Below are 14,903 nucleotides of genomic sequence, written 5' to 3'. Positions count from 1 at the left end.
ACATCTACTTATTAACCACATGGGCTCTTTGGATCTATACCTAAGAAAAAGCGTTAACTTCATAGTTGATTAAATGCAGATCTCTCATCATTCAAATCGATCAAGGCTTGAATGCTGAAAATGCTACAACAGAATTATGGCCACCCAAACCAAATGAATTTGAAATGGCTGCATACAAAAAAATAGGAGTGAGTTGGTAATTTTAATTAGCAAGTATCAAATTCCGGCAACCTGGCAAAATACGTAAAAACTGAAACAAGCTCACCAACATTAACTTCATGTCGCTGCTTTTGATTCCTAACAGTGTCAAAGTTTAGTCCAGGTTCCGGTTCCTACGGTCGTTGGACCACTTATGTGAGAAAAAAAAAAATGTCGATGTGTAAAGAGATAAGAACATGAACGTTGGGATCACATACAAACTGATTAATGGTAGGATGCAACCATCCTGTTTGAATCGCTTTAATTGTGGCAATCGCTTCCTGACCTCCAGCGCCTCCCATACTGTGCCCGATCATAGACTAACACATATGAATATGAAGATAATATTAAAATGGAGTTTAATTGTAATGAGAAGACATCGTGCGTGGACTATATATGTGGGAATTCACACCTTTCCTGCATTCATTTTGATTCCTATAGTGTTCTTGAACACCTTGTTGAGAGCTTTTAACTCAGCCAAATCACCATTCACTGTGGATGTTGCATGTGCATTGATGTAATTTACCTACCAATAAGATTGATTTCGTAGTGATAATCCCTTAATACATAGTTTTTTTTGAAAGGTGAATTTCGTTGAAAACTTTGTGTCGTGGTTCAACAGCGGGAGGTCTAGCATACGTTGTCTTAACCGGGTCCGCGTTAGAGAGCTCCCTTGAAGTAGAAATGCCTATTTCAAATACCCGATGGAGGAAAATCCCCTACTAATCCGCTTGAAGGCATGACGATTAACAGGGGTAAACCCTGCCCCCTCATACTTGAACCTGGGTATACTCAAGCCAAGTCCTCATAAAGGGACTTAATTCATATGTCCTCCCTAAGGCTTGAGCATAAGACCTCATGCAAAGGGGATGGTCTTACACCATTGAGCTAAAGCTCAAAGGACCAAAATATAGTTATTTCAATAAATTAAATCAGGAAAAGAGATTAAGTACCTCCTCTACTGATACACCAGAATCTGCAAGGCTGCTTTGAATACAAGATGAAATCCTAAACCCATCGGGTCGTGGACTCATTATATGATATGCATCACAATTAATAGCACCTCCTAGGAATTCAGCTTGTATCGGTGCATCCCTTTTCATTGCGTGCTCTAAACTCTCCATCACCTGCAAAAAAAGAAAATCAAAGGAATACATGTGTCATTTAACTACAAAAATGTATAATATTCTACGGGCTCAGTTATAAATTTATGTGGTTAAGTTGATAAGAGGATCATTTAATAGATGAGGTCAACTACGTACCAAGACACCAGCCCCTTCTCCCATTACGAAGCCATCCCTATCTCTGTCCCAAGGTCTGGAAGCAGTCTTGGGATCATTGTTTTTCTGAGACAACCCTTTACAAGAACAAAAACCTGCTATCATAATGGGATTAACACTAGCCTCAACACCACCAGCAATCATTAAATCCGCTTTCCCTTCTCGGATGTGATTTGCAGCAGCACATAAGCAATAATTGGAAGTTGCACAAGCAGCTGAAATGGAGTAGTTTGGTCCCACAAAACCAAGATCGATTGCAAGTAAGGCAGACCCCATGTTTGTTATCGCGAAAGGCACCAGAAAAGGTGATACTTTCTTATGAACTCTCTTTAGGAGAGATACCACACCATCACAAACGACATTTACGCCTCCTATTGCTGATCCAACAAGCACACCCGCACGCTCCTTATCAATCTGCAGGTCAACCACTATTATATATACACCACTTCTTATCCAACATATTATAAATACCATAATGCAACAAATATTTACCTTTGAGAGGTTAGCACCACAAAGACCAGCATCTTCAAGTGCTTTTTTCCCTGCAACGATGCAATACCGTTGACAATCATCTAGTTTTTCGCCATATTTGCCATCAATATACCCATTTGAACTGAAATTACGAATCTGGGATGCAATTCGCGTGGGGAACTCTGAAGCATCAAATCGATCTATTATGGTCACACCACTGTCACCGGCTAAGAGTCTGTTGTAGTATGTGTCAACGTCATTTCCAAACACAGAGACAATACCCATTCCAGTAACCACGACCCGTTTCTTAGCATCTTTCTCTCGTTTTGGGGCAGCAGCAAGGTGAGCAACTAATAAATTGTGTGATGTGTTTTTGGTGCGTATTAGTGATTTCATTACTATTGATGAAGTATTATTGCCGAGTAGGATGAGTGGGGATTCATATGGTATTAACGGGAATTGAGTTCGAACAAACATTATAGTAACTGTAGTGTGTACTATACCTTGTGAGGATAGCTATAATTTATTTTGAGAAATAATCTCGTATACGTATATTTATAGAGTTAGATTATGGATTGCAATGAGATTAAAAGGATTAAGTCGAAGCCATGATATTAACTCAAGTTCAGATCAGCAGTCAAAACACACTCTAGTAATGTAAGCAGCTGCCCTCATCCCAATTTTGATACAATGTAATTTTTATATTAATTTTGGAGTTTTTCCCTACGAAACGAAATGCTTAAAAAAATAACGTATAAATTTTCCCTTCTCAAATAGAATTTTTTTGGCTTTGTCAATTCTTTGTGAAAATTAAATTCAATGAAGAATTTATTTTATATTGGGTATAGGTTTGACCCCTAGTTAATTCCGGCCCTACAAATGTAAGAAGTGAGATTCAAACTCCTTACAAATGATCACGTACATCCTTTTGGCAGAAACTTTCGTATTCATATATATTCCCTGAAGTCAAGTTAAACACGTACATCCACATCTGTTCACGAAACAGCGAGTTAGGTGCCTAGGTTCCGCAAGTTAAAAGCTAGTAGTTTGCATTATTTTGTTTCTTTTAGCATCCATGTATAGCTCAGAAAAATAGTGATGCTGAATATCCAACAATGCAATGTAATTCAAATATAAATATAATTATAACTTTATAAGTTCCAATGTGTATATTACAATAATCAGGCAGGAAAATTTATATGCTAATGATAATTAATATTAAGGCACATGAAAAGCAAGAATAAGGAGGAAGTAGGTTTAATGCACTCGTATGTGTATCACTATTAAAAAGTTCAGGACCATATATTGGTTCAAATATTGACTATAGGGGTGTACTATATATGAATGAAGCTATTGCGGCTACCTTTGTTTTTCAGATATATAAATTGTAAAATGTCCTTGGTTGCAAATATTGACTACAAGGATATATACAATTATACATGTACCATTTTGATAACAACACCTATATAGACCTTAGAGCAACCTCAGACATTTTGCTCATGCATGTGTTTACCGAAATAATATTAATAAAAAAAAATATATTAAAGTCTAAGTGGGAAGCTAGAGAGATCAGATTGATAGGAGGAGTTTAGGTTAGAACTAAAGGATTTTTAACTAACTTAGTCGTTAGGATTCACGGACTTGACATTCCTATAGATATTTTCATCGCGGAAGCCGGTTCTATCATTAGGAATCATGTCATTTCAAGACAACCCTTTTTGCTAGCAGCAAGTTCATTGGTTTAGGCAAAAAAGGTTATTTTAAGAATGGGGTTTAATCAAGTGACTTTGAGTAAGGAGGATATTAGTCAATCAAACCCCTTTGGAGTTAATTGCTCGGTCTAAGAGCATTGCATGGGAACTTAAGAAAAGAAGAATCGAATCGCACTTAGATGATACATCATATATTTTCATTCGATATAACCAGAAGAACCGGCCCCCGGCCGAACCCCTCTCCCTTCTCTACCTAATTTCTAGGCCGAGTTCGGTTGAAGACTCGTTACATTTAGCATTAGGAGGCAACCCAAACTTTGTTTAGTTTTTATTTTTCCTATTGTTAGGAGTTTGTAACTTATTGCAATCTTAAGATTTTGTTTTTATTTTAATCATCTTTTGATATGTTTTGTATGAGTTTTATCTTGAGATTCACAGATGCAAGCTCAAAGGATTCAAAAAAACAAGTATTTTATTTGCAATCGTATATATTTTTCATTTTCTTTTGTTCATTTAGTTTTAGCTTGTTATTTTCCATTTTGATATTTATCTGAGGTGCGAAGGATCTTTTCATTTTAGCGTCTCAAGAATAAGTTATACACTTAGTCAAAAACTAAGTGTGGGGGTATGTCGGCACCGAGCTGTGAGGAAAGTCAGAAGTCGAAGTATATTCTAGGACACATGAGCGCCACTCATGGGAAGCCACCAGCGCCGCTTGTCTACTCCAGTAGCAACCAGCGCTACGCACCACTACTACAAGCGCCTCTCAAAAGTCCACCAGCACATCAAGATTATCTTCCTTACTCAACACACACGAGCGCTCCTTGTAGTCTGGACAAGCGCTGCTCGTGGCCTTGAAGTCAGAACGGACCTTTCACAGTATAAATAGAAGAATAAACCCCAGACTTAAGAGAGATAACTTTAAAGCCACCCAACGAAAACCCTAAACCCTAGGTCGAGTTTTGTAGCTTTCAAGAAGGATTTTGAAGTTCCAAATCTTGATAAACAATGTCTTTCAACTTTTCAAACTTTGTGATTCCATTAATAATGTATGACTAGTAGGCTAAATATTTGTTTTGGATTCATGTGATCATGTAGACTTTTATTTGCTTTGTTTAATGTTTGATTTGTTGGATTGTGTTTACTTTTTACTGTAGATAAATGGTTGTCTAGTTTTTCATATTATCATTGGTTTTATATCTTAGTAAATTGGTTAATTTTTTATTGATGTGTCTATAGTCTTTCACTACGATTAATATGCTTGACACGGAAAACACTAATCGGTCTATAATTATTTGTAAGATTGATTCCACTCTAGAGAGAGAATCGAGAACCACTATTATTAGAACTATATGAATATGATGCGAATTGCAGACGCGATCTAGTGAAATGGAAACGTACACTATGACCACTAGAGAGACTTAATACACAGTCACTCGCTTAAGATTGAAGTATAGTTAAAGGTAAATCAAAAACACAGGCTCTTGAACTAAGAGTGACTTAAGATCGAAGTATAGTTAAAGGTAAATCAAAAACACAGGCTCTTGAACTAAATAATGCGTAGCAGTGATACTAGCGAAGTAGCGAGAATATGTTTATAGGGTGGATGTGAGTCTAGCGACAGCTCCAATAATCTAACGAGAATTTGAACCGTGAATAAGTCTTGTAACATTTTAGCATTAGATAGAGTATTAGTTTTCATAATACATGTGATCGTATATTCCAAACAAATAATCTTTTAATTTTATTGTTCTCAAATTTTTAGATCTACCTAGACTAAACAAGGCTTCTCACTAGACCAAGTGGTTGCGGTTTTCCTTTTATTTTTACTGTTTTAATTACTTTAATTAGGAAAACGTGACAATCTCAACCACTAGAATTATGCACATTATTAGATTAGGCTTTACGAGCATCTCTACAAATGATTATGTACTTACCACAACATTAGCTATATTCGATCGGGTCCACTGCCAATTAGTGTGTCTTTAAGTTGTGGTATTTGTTTGTATAACTTTTATAAATTTAATATGTTTGTTTTTGCAACCATCACCGCAGGCAAATCATCGATAATGTGTGAGTAGGAAGGAGAATAGAGAAATTCATGTGGAAGGGTAAGTGGAAAAGACTAAAGTGCCTTGATGTGAGGGGTATGTGATGGGGTTTAACTACCTAATTTGGATGGAATCTCTAAAAAAAAAAATGAAACAACATTAACATCAATAGGTTCCGCACCAATTTCACAAAATCCGTTGAAGAAGGATGGAAATACAAAAGCAAACATACTACAAGGACATTCTTGCAATAAACTAATTAGCTTATTTAAAATGGAATGTAATATTTGTACCACCATTTTTAACTAATGTACCACACTCATGTTATATTGATTTGTATTGTAACTTGTGAAACTTGTACATTATGGTATATTAATCAAAATTTATGGTACGAATATCAACTTTCATTTAAAATCAAGATGTTTAATATATTAATCAAACTTAATATTGTATTAGTTTGCCTACTTTTTATATATTAAAATTTTGTTTTTAACGGCAAAAGCTATTTATTAATATACTAAAACAGGATTGAAGGGTTTTTAAGAAGACATGTGCCATAATCTTTGATAAACACGTGTATTTTATTCTAACTTTGTGATTTTTTACCTAATATAATTCTAATTCTAATAATAATATTTAATATAAAAACTTACAAAATCCTAATCATACTATGTTTTTAATTTGGGATTAAGGTACCAGAGTGTAACCAACTATGAGCGAATGGTTATGAAATGTAGTGACTTACAAAAATGCTAAATTGATGTAAGAACCTCTATGTTTTGTTCACTCGATGTATGCTACCTGGTTACCCTGACGACTTTATGCTCCGGTCATCTTCTCCGGCTAATTTCCGATACTATCTTCGGTAACAACAATTTTTCCCGGAGAGCAAATGTGAAACTGTAACTCAATGTCTAACTTCAATTCCGAAAACAGTTCAACACTAGATATAGATAGATGTATATATACATTTATTGATTTTAGAACACGATTCAATAAGGGTGGGGGGAGGGCTTCCCCACTCCTCCCCTCCCCGATTTTTCTTCTCGTCCCCTCCCCTCCCCTAATGCTAGGAGCACCTTGCCACCCTCCCCTCTCCTCCCCACCCTTTTCTATTTAATTTCATTTCTATTTATTTTTATTTTAAATAATAACTAAAACTAATTTAAAATAGTAAAATAATAATAATAATAATAATAATAATAATAATAATAATAATAATAATAATAATAATAATAATAATAATAATAATAATAATAATAATAATAATAAAAGTAATAATAATCCTAATAACTATAACATATTTATTTTGAGGTAGTTTGGAAATAAATATCAAACTTGAGGGTTGAAAACAAAAATAGTCAATAAATCATTTATGGTCATCTTCTTTGTATAGCCCTGTGCACAGCCGCCAATACATATATACACATATCTTATATCTATATCTATGTTTACAGAAATTTTTAAAAAAAAAAGAAAGAAAAAAACAAGGAAACTAGCTGTTGGCTTTGTAAGGTTCCAATTCCACGCAGCTTTCAATCGGCACCACAACCGGCACAGCCCTCCCCAAAACGCTAGCCACCCTACCGGTACCGGGGGGTCGGCGCGGTGTCCCAACCGGTACCGGTTCCATCCCAATCCGTCCAGCCTAATAATGATATAACTTCTTTTTATAAACTTTGAAACTAGATATAAATAGATGTATCTATACATTTATAAATGCATTGTACGTAGCTATGGTCCTACTACTTCCTCTTTGACAACAAATCCCAAATCTTGTTCCTAAAATCAATTTAATTTCATTTCTTTCACTTTTTGATGATGACAACCCTAATCCCCAAATCGTTTGTGTTACGATTACCCCATCATCGTTAACCATAAAGATCCAGACATCCCATCCCCACCTCTATCAAGATCCAGCAACGTTGGTTTATAATGGGGTAAAAAGGGGGGATTTTGACAAAGGATGACGACGGTGGTTGTCTAGGTGGCGGCTAACATTTGTTTATTTTATTTGTGGCAATCAGCGGTGGCACGTGTCCAGGTGTGGAGACGATGGAGAGATGGTCTCACCTCTTGAATGGAAGAAAAAATGAGACCGAGACCACCCACTACAACCTCGTCGGAGTCTAAGACCATCCACCATCCATCTCGTCGGAGTTCACAACTCACAACCGTAACCATGACCATACAACAGGTTTATGGTACATGAAAAGAACAAAAATGAGAGGTTCTTACACCAGATAACCAGTTTTAAAGATCACTATATAACATAACCATTAGTCATAGTTGGTTACACTCCTATGCCATAATCCTTTTTATTATTTAGTTTAATTATTTAATTCTACTTATATGAAAATAATAATAACTTATATCATCTTTTATATGTTTTATTCTATACGTAGCTATTTTTATTTATTCAAAACAAAACTTCTCTTTATTTTTTTTTATCTATTTAAGTTTTAATCTTCTATAATTTCTATTTAACTATAAAACTCCATAAAAAAAATCATTATCTTGATAATCAAAAGTTTGTAATACAAGGTTATCATATTCATCCAAATATCTACCAGTATACTAAAACAAGATTTAATGATTATTTAGGTAATACATAACGTAATCATTCGACATATGTTTTTTTTTAATCAATTTGATAGGTAAAGTATTTTTTTTACCAATATGCATTAATTTTACCTAATATAGTTATAAAATAATATTTTTAAAAATAACTAAACTATGTTTCTAATTATTATTATTAATTAAATTAATTAATGTATTATTTATATGAAAGTAAAAACTCTAACAAAATATTCAACTAAAATACTAAGATAAGTAATTATATATGTATAAATATCACAAAATAATCCCTTTTATAAGGTTTATATCACTTCGTACATCGTACAGGCATTAGTACTAGTATCTATATTATAACAAAAATAGGAGATTGGGGTACACTTGGTACCCATAAAGCTCATTTTAGACCTAAAACTCTCTCCAAATTACTCTAGAACTCTCTTTTTTTTCTAGATTTTTTTTCAACTATTTTCTTCTTATATGGTTAATTATATTTAAAACTCTATCATAAATCTTTTTCTGTCAAAACAATTTTTTTTAAAAAAAATTAAAGATATATAAACTCTCCCTATAAATTACTATAGATACAACCTAAATTTATAGTAATTATCCTCATTCATATTATTTATCTTCTTTTTAATAAACAAATCAAGTTAAATAAATTTCTCAACAAAAGAAGCATATGGTTTTTTATATCACTTTAATTTTGTTTTTGGAATTTTGTTCGTGTTTATTTATTATTTGATAATGAATTAATTTTTATCTCTTTTTTATTTACTTTGTTGTCAATTATAATTTGATTATGACTTCGTCTTCTATTACAAAAGTGTTTATTCTTTTAAATTTGTTGTCCATGTTTTGTTATTTTTCACCTATTTTGTTATTTATTATTTTAATATTTACCTTTAGTATATATATATATATATATATAGACTATATATCCATCGGACGAGCCTGGAGACTAGTCTACCAATATACTAAAATAGGATTGAGTTATTCTTAATGTGACATGTGGAACGTTACTTCATCAACAAGTGTCAATTTTTTTTTTATTAAATAATTTTCCTTATATAAATAGTTGTATTGTAATTATAGAAGATTTCCATGTATAAAATATGAATATAATATATAAAAATAAGAATATATATGAATCCATTCGATGATTTGAAATTTACGTTCTGTTTTGTATAAATAATAAATTTATTTTCTTATTAGATAATTTTCGGATTAGTCTGCTTGTAAAGTGAGTAAGACACCCATAATAACTATAGTTATATATATACACACTAGAATTACTATAAAAAAAATGGTTAACGGGGATCAGTTTACTTACATAATTTGCCCCTGATGCCAATGGAGTCAATGAGATTCCAAGACTCTTCATCACGAATAAATTCAAAAGATCGGACATTTTTGGCACTAAGAAGCTCCAAGATGCATATTTTATGCATTTGTCTCGTGTACTAGCCATAAGGTGCAAAAACAATGTCTTTATAGTTATATGCAATGAGTTCAGCACTAAGAATCTTAGCCCTGTTTGCGAAAGAGAGATTATGGGTTTTCATGACTTACTTAGCCAATTAATAGGAGATGAGATTATGACAGCAGAGACTTCATGGAGCTTTGGATAAACAATTGGTCCCAGTTTTTCAGCTAAGTTGCCGAGAGCTTGATGTGGGAGATCCCCTATGTGGTGAACAAATAGAATATGGCAAAACAGAAAATTAAGAGAGAAAACTGGTTTTGGAGTTCCACAAGTCAGCTGCTTCCTACTAGATCTTACTACTTAAGTTAACATGAACTTAGTGACAAATCATTTCATTTAAGTATTCTATTATCAATAACAAGTAAGTCCCCATTGGAAGTGCGGAATGGTCTTAATTAAAAGATATGTAGAGACAACAGTCTCAGTTCTTGTTCTAGTTCAACTAGATAGAGTTTTAACTCTCGTATTTGAGATACATCTCTACGCCAGTTGGCTGGATGTTGGATAACAGAATCCGATAACAATCGGATCCGTTGTTTATTAAAACTAATCTGATGATTAATTCTTTTAATTTCTTGTTTCAAGAAGTTAATGTATGGACTCATTATAATTGATTATAAAAAGATCTTTAAAAGACTCTTAGAGACAAGCGTCTCATTTCTTCATTTAATAAAACTACATGGAGTTTTAAATTAATTATTTGACATATATCAACATGTCTATCAATTGGTTGTTTATGAATAGATTCATATAACCTTTTAATCATATTTTTCTTTCGGATAATCTCTTCATTAACACGATATATTTTCTTTTTAAGGAATTTTAAGTATAAGACCATTTTTAATCAAAGTCTTACAATTTCTAGTCTTTATTGGCAATAAAGTCTTTCTTTAATTTGACGTAAACAATCATAAAGATTGAGTTAGTCATAATTGTGGTGAACCACATACTTAATGATAGACTTTTAGTCATATCTTAAGGGTAACCTTTAATTATTGGCATAGCCAAATTTATGAGTTGCAAATTCAACATGGACATGTTTGTCTGCATATCAATTTTGTATGTTTTGGTTTCTTTTTCAAGTTTTTAGTCTTAAGGAGAATAAGTAAATTACCATATAAAGTTGTTTTAACAGTTATGAGTAGCATATCTTTTCTTGATATCTTCTGATTCTTCTGAATTCTGTTTCTGCTAGTGACCAAACCCAACCAATATTTCCCTAGCGGCCTCCTGCCTAAACGGTACTTCATCATGGCTTCAGGGTCTCCAGGTTTAACAATAACAATTATTTAGAGAAAAAGATAGATAACTAGAAAAGATAGTCTTATTTCATAACTGTCTCTTATCCGAAGATAAGAAACTTCTTGATAATTTACATTATTTCTCTTTAATGGAAAAACTACTCACTTATAATCATAATATTATACAATGAGAAAAGGGTGTGTGAAGGATGGGATGAGAATAGGATTGGGGATGGGATGCTAAGTTGAGCATGGGATGTCTAAACTAAAGGATCCATCTTCCTTATATAATGGAAGTGGTTTATTACAAAACAAATAAAAAGACGTCATCCCTGACGTTTTTTGCTCGACAACCGCATGTGTTGAGTTAATTTTTTCTTCTTTCGTCATCCATGACGTTTCTTGATCGACAGCTACATGTGTTGGGTTTATCTTTCTTCCTTCGTATAAAGAGATTCTTTATTAGTGGAGGGACCACTAGAATTACTTTTCTTCTGTTGAAGATTCTTAGCAATAATCGTAATTTGACTTTCAGTCATTGCTATTAGCTTTTTACAAAGCTTTTTCTTCATCGCTTGAACTTGCTCATCAATGGTTTAGTAGAAGGTTACCTTTAATGGTATTTCTTTCTTTCCAAATTGTGCCGAATAGCGAGTAGCTTCTTGTTGGGCTTGTAACAGCGTTTTATATTTTTTATATGGAAAAGAATTTCCAGTAACATATTTGGAGACAATTCCCGTCTTCATAAATTCCTCTGTATTCGCCTTCGAAAATAACATAATACTTGGAGTTTGTGTTTATGGGCTCTTGTAGAGCGTAACTTGGTCTGAGAGAGACCGTTCTAGTTTTTGGCAAACTGTCAGCCATCAACGGATTTTTTGTGTCTTTACCAGAGCCGTTTGCTACTGGACTAGATGAAGATTGTAGTTCTTCATTAACTTTCTTTTTGCTTTTTTCCAAAGCAACAGGAGTCAACGGATTTTCTTTTTCTTTACCCTTTACCGTTTGAGAGGGAATAGATTCAGATTTTGACCTTGCAGATTCCTGTTCTGAATTAACAGTTGTTAGACTTTCGTCATAAAGAGCTATTTTTTCTTGAATAGCTTTTAATTCGATCAAAAGAATTTTTTCTTTTAGGCGAAATGCCTTAAGCTCATCCATTATTCCCCCTTTCTAAAAATGGAAAATAGATGTCTTTTTCTTTATTCAAAGATTCTTTGAATGCTATTTATAGCAAAAGTGTCTGCATTATTGCTTATACGTTTTGAAAGTCACGGGTTAAGCAATCTGCCAGTACATTTTTTGTTCCTTCAAGATGTTCAATTTCAAAGGAATATCTTGAAAACCACATTTGCCATCTGACAAGACGTCCTTGTTTATTATCTCCAGAAATTTTTGTTTTAAGGAAATAAGTAAAATTTTTATTATCCGTTCTTACTAAAAATTTAACCAGAGTTAAAGAAATAGAAAATTTTGAAATAGTATTTTTTTACCGCTAGTAATTCTTTTTCATTACTGTGGTAATTTCTTTCTGCTTGTTTGAAGCTTCCTGAAGTATATTTGCATACTTCTTATTTTTCTGTGGTTTTAGCCTTGAAAACCCCGCCCCAAAATTCATTAGAAGTATCCGTTTCTATGATAAGAAAATCTTCTTTTTGTGGAAGATAAAGTTTTGAAAAACTGATTAAGTTTTTCTTTATCTTTTTAATGTAATCTGTATCAGATTGTTTCCACTCCCAAACGTAATCTTTTTTCAATTTTATTTGTAATGGTTTTCTGAGCTCTGCAAGCTTAGGAATATATCCTTCAGCATATGTTAATACATCTTTGAAGATGCTTTTTATCTTCAATAGTATCTGAAAATTTATGCAAATTTACTAAGATGTGTTTTTGTGGACAATGGGTTCCTTGGTCAATTTCAAGACCCAAAAAGTTTATCTTTGTTTTAAAAAGATTTGCTTTTTTCTTTGAAAGAATGATTCCATATTTTTCAATTGTTTTTAAAACTGACAAAACATGAAAATAATGTTTTTCTTCAGAATTCGAGAAAACTATAATATCGTCTACATAGACGGTGCAATAATCTTCTAATCCTCTTAAAGCATTTTGCATATGTCTTTGGAATATGTTGGGTGCTTGTTTTAATCCAAAAGGAACTACCTTCCATTGATAATGACCATCTGGACATGTGAATGCAGTTAATAACTGAGATTCTTCATCTAGCAATACCTGCCAAAATCCACTTTTGCAATCGAAAGTAGAAAATATTGTTTTTCCTCTTAAAAGAGTTAGTAACTCTTGCATGCAAGGAAGATTATGACTATCACCAATTATGACATTATTAACTGACTTGTAGTTAACAACCATTCGTTTTTTACCTCTTCTCTTTTCTGCTTCATTTTCCACTAAAAATGCTGGAGACATATGAGGAGATTTACTTGGTTTGATTAGTTTTAAATCAAGAAGTTCTTTGATTTGTTTACTAAATTCTTCTTTGTCCTGAGGACTATATTTCATAGGTTTTACCCTAATGATAGTTTTTGGATCTATTAATTTAATAGATGCTTTCATCCAATTTTTTGATTATTCAGGATCTATTGGATTTTCTGAACATACTTTTTCAAGTAAATTTTCTATCATATGATATTTTTGTATGTCTATTAAGAAACATTTTTCTTCAGTTTTTATAATTTCCTGAGCTATATTAGTTTCGGGAATTTGTTTGATTTTTGTATTCTTTTTCATGGATTCAAGAAAATCTAGTTTTCCAACTTGGAAAGCCTTTGTTATCTTTTTTATCAAAATCATTTCTTGATTAAAATGAAAAGATATTCTATCAAGCCATTGGGTAAATGGACCATGTAGTTGACAGAAATTGTTTCCTAAGAGTAAATCCATACCGGATTCCTGTTGATAAATTGTAAGAATGGGAAATGGTTCTCCTGATAAATAGACAACTAAATTTCTACAAACTTTGTCTATTTTAATGGATTCTTGGTTTGCAATTGTTACTTTAATCTCTTTAGGAGTATTTTCCCATAGATTTTCTGGAATAACATGTTTGCTTGTCAAACAGAGACTAGTTCTTGTATCTACATAACAATGTAATGTAATTGTTTTATATCCTTTTAAAAAGATTTTTCCTTTAACATAAATGGAATTTGGATTAGTTATATTTGAATAAACTAATTCTTTTTGAAGATTTTCATAAGAATGAATTTCTTTATCATCCCCCCATTTAAATGTAGTGTTCATTTAATAAGGATTGGTTTTTTTCAGTAATAGAACTCATTAATGTTGGTTATCTTTTAATGATATCTTTACTTTTTTGAATTTGACCCAAAAGGCCATGTTAATGCATTAGGATTCTTAGAGTCTCCTAATGAAGAATTTCCAACATTAAAGTTAGGAAATGTATATTTTTGACATTTTCTTTTAGAAAGACTATTTTGACTAGATTCTTCTATGACATCTAGTTTTTGTGTTTCTTCTAGTTTGTGAGTTTCAACTAGAATTTGTGTTTTTTCCACTTTATCAATTCTTTCTGATAAATCTTGGATAATTTTAGCAGCAATTGCTTCTAAATTCTTATTTGTAGATAAATTATCTACTTTTTTAATTAATTCTTTGATTAATTCTTCGATTTTTGCTAGAGAACTCATATTGTAGAAATAATAGTTCTTCTTGTTTTTAAATCAATAATTTTTTCTTTAGAAGATGAGATTCTTCTTTTAAGATTTTTTATGGCAAAAGCCTTATTTTTTGTATTCAGCATAAAATTGGTTTTAAGCTGGTTTATTCTAGTAAGATAGGTTAATATCCTAGCTTCTTCTTGACTAATTTCTTCGTCTATCCTAGACAAGACTTCAATAATTAGTTGTAAGGACATA

General features: G+C 32.4%; 1 protein-coding gene across 1 annotated transcript; it reads right to left on the bottom strand.

Annotated features, from left to right (window-relative positions):
* Positions 1-206: 206 nt before the first annotated feature.
* Positions 207-2,516, bottom strand: LOC122583243 (3-oxoacyl-[acyl-carrier-protein] synthase I, chloroplastic-like). Its single transcript, XM_043755667.1, has 6 exons — positions 1,971-2,516; positions 1,461-1,892; positions 1,152-1,325; positions 611-724; positions 417-518; positions 207-332 (listed from the first exon to the last, which is right to left on the bottom strand). Exons 1-6 carry the CDS (start codon positions 2,424-2,426, stop codon positions 207-209), a joined length of 1,404 nt encoding a protein of 467 aa, XP_043611602.1. The 5' UTR covers positions 2,427-2,516.
* Positions 2,517-14,903: the final 12,387 nt, after the last annotated feature.

This window comes from Erigeron canadensis, chromosome 9 (genome assembly GCF_010389155.1).
Source record: "Erigeron canadensis isolate Cc75 chromosome 9, C_canadensis_v1, whole genome shotgun sequence".
Lineage (NCBI taxonomy): Eukaryota > Viridiplantae > Streptophyta > Magnoliopsida > Asterales > Asteraceae > Erigeron > Erigeron canadensis.
This window is presented reverse-complemented; position numbering and strand designations above follow the sequence as displayed.

Bases quoted from the DNA above. Each gene is read 5' to 3' on its own strand.
- LOC122583243 (XM_043755667.1), bottom strand. From the start codon at position 2,426: ATGTTTGTTCGAACTCAATTCCCGTTAATACCATATGAATCCCCACTC. The intron at 725-1,151 runs GTACTTAATCTC...TCTTATTGGTAG, and splicing joins CTGGTGTATCAGTAGAGGAG to GTAAATTACATCAATGCACA. The intron at 519-610 runs GTGTGAATTCCC...CATATGTGTTAG, and splicing joins TCAAAATGAATGCAGGAAAG to TCTATGATCGGGCACAGTAT.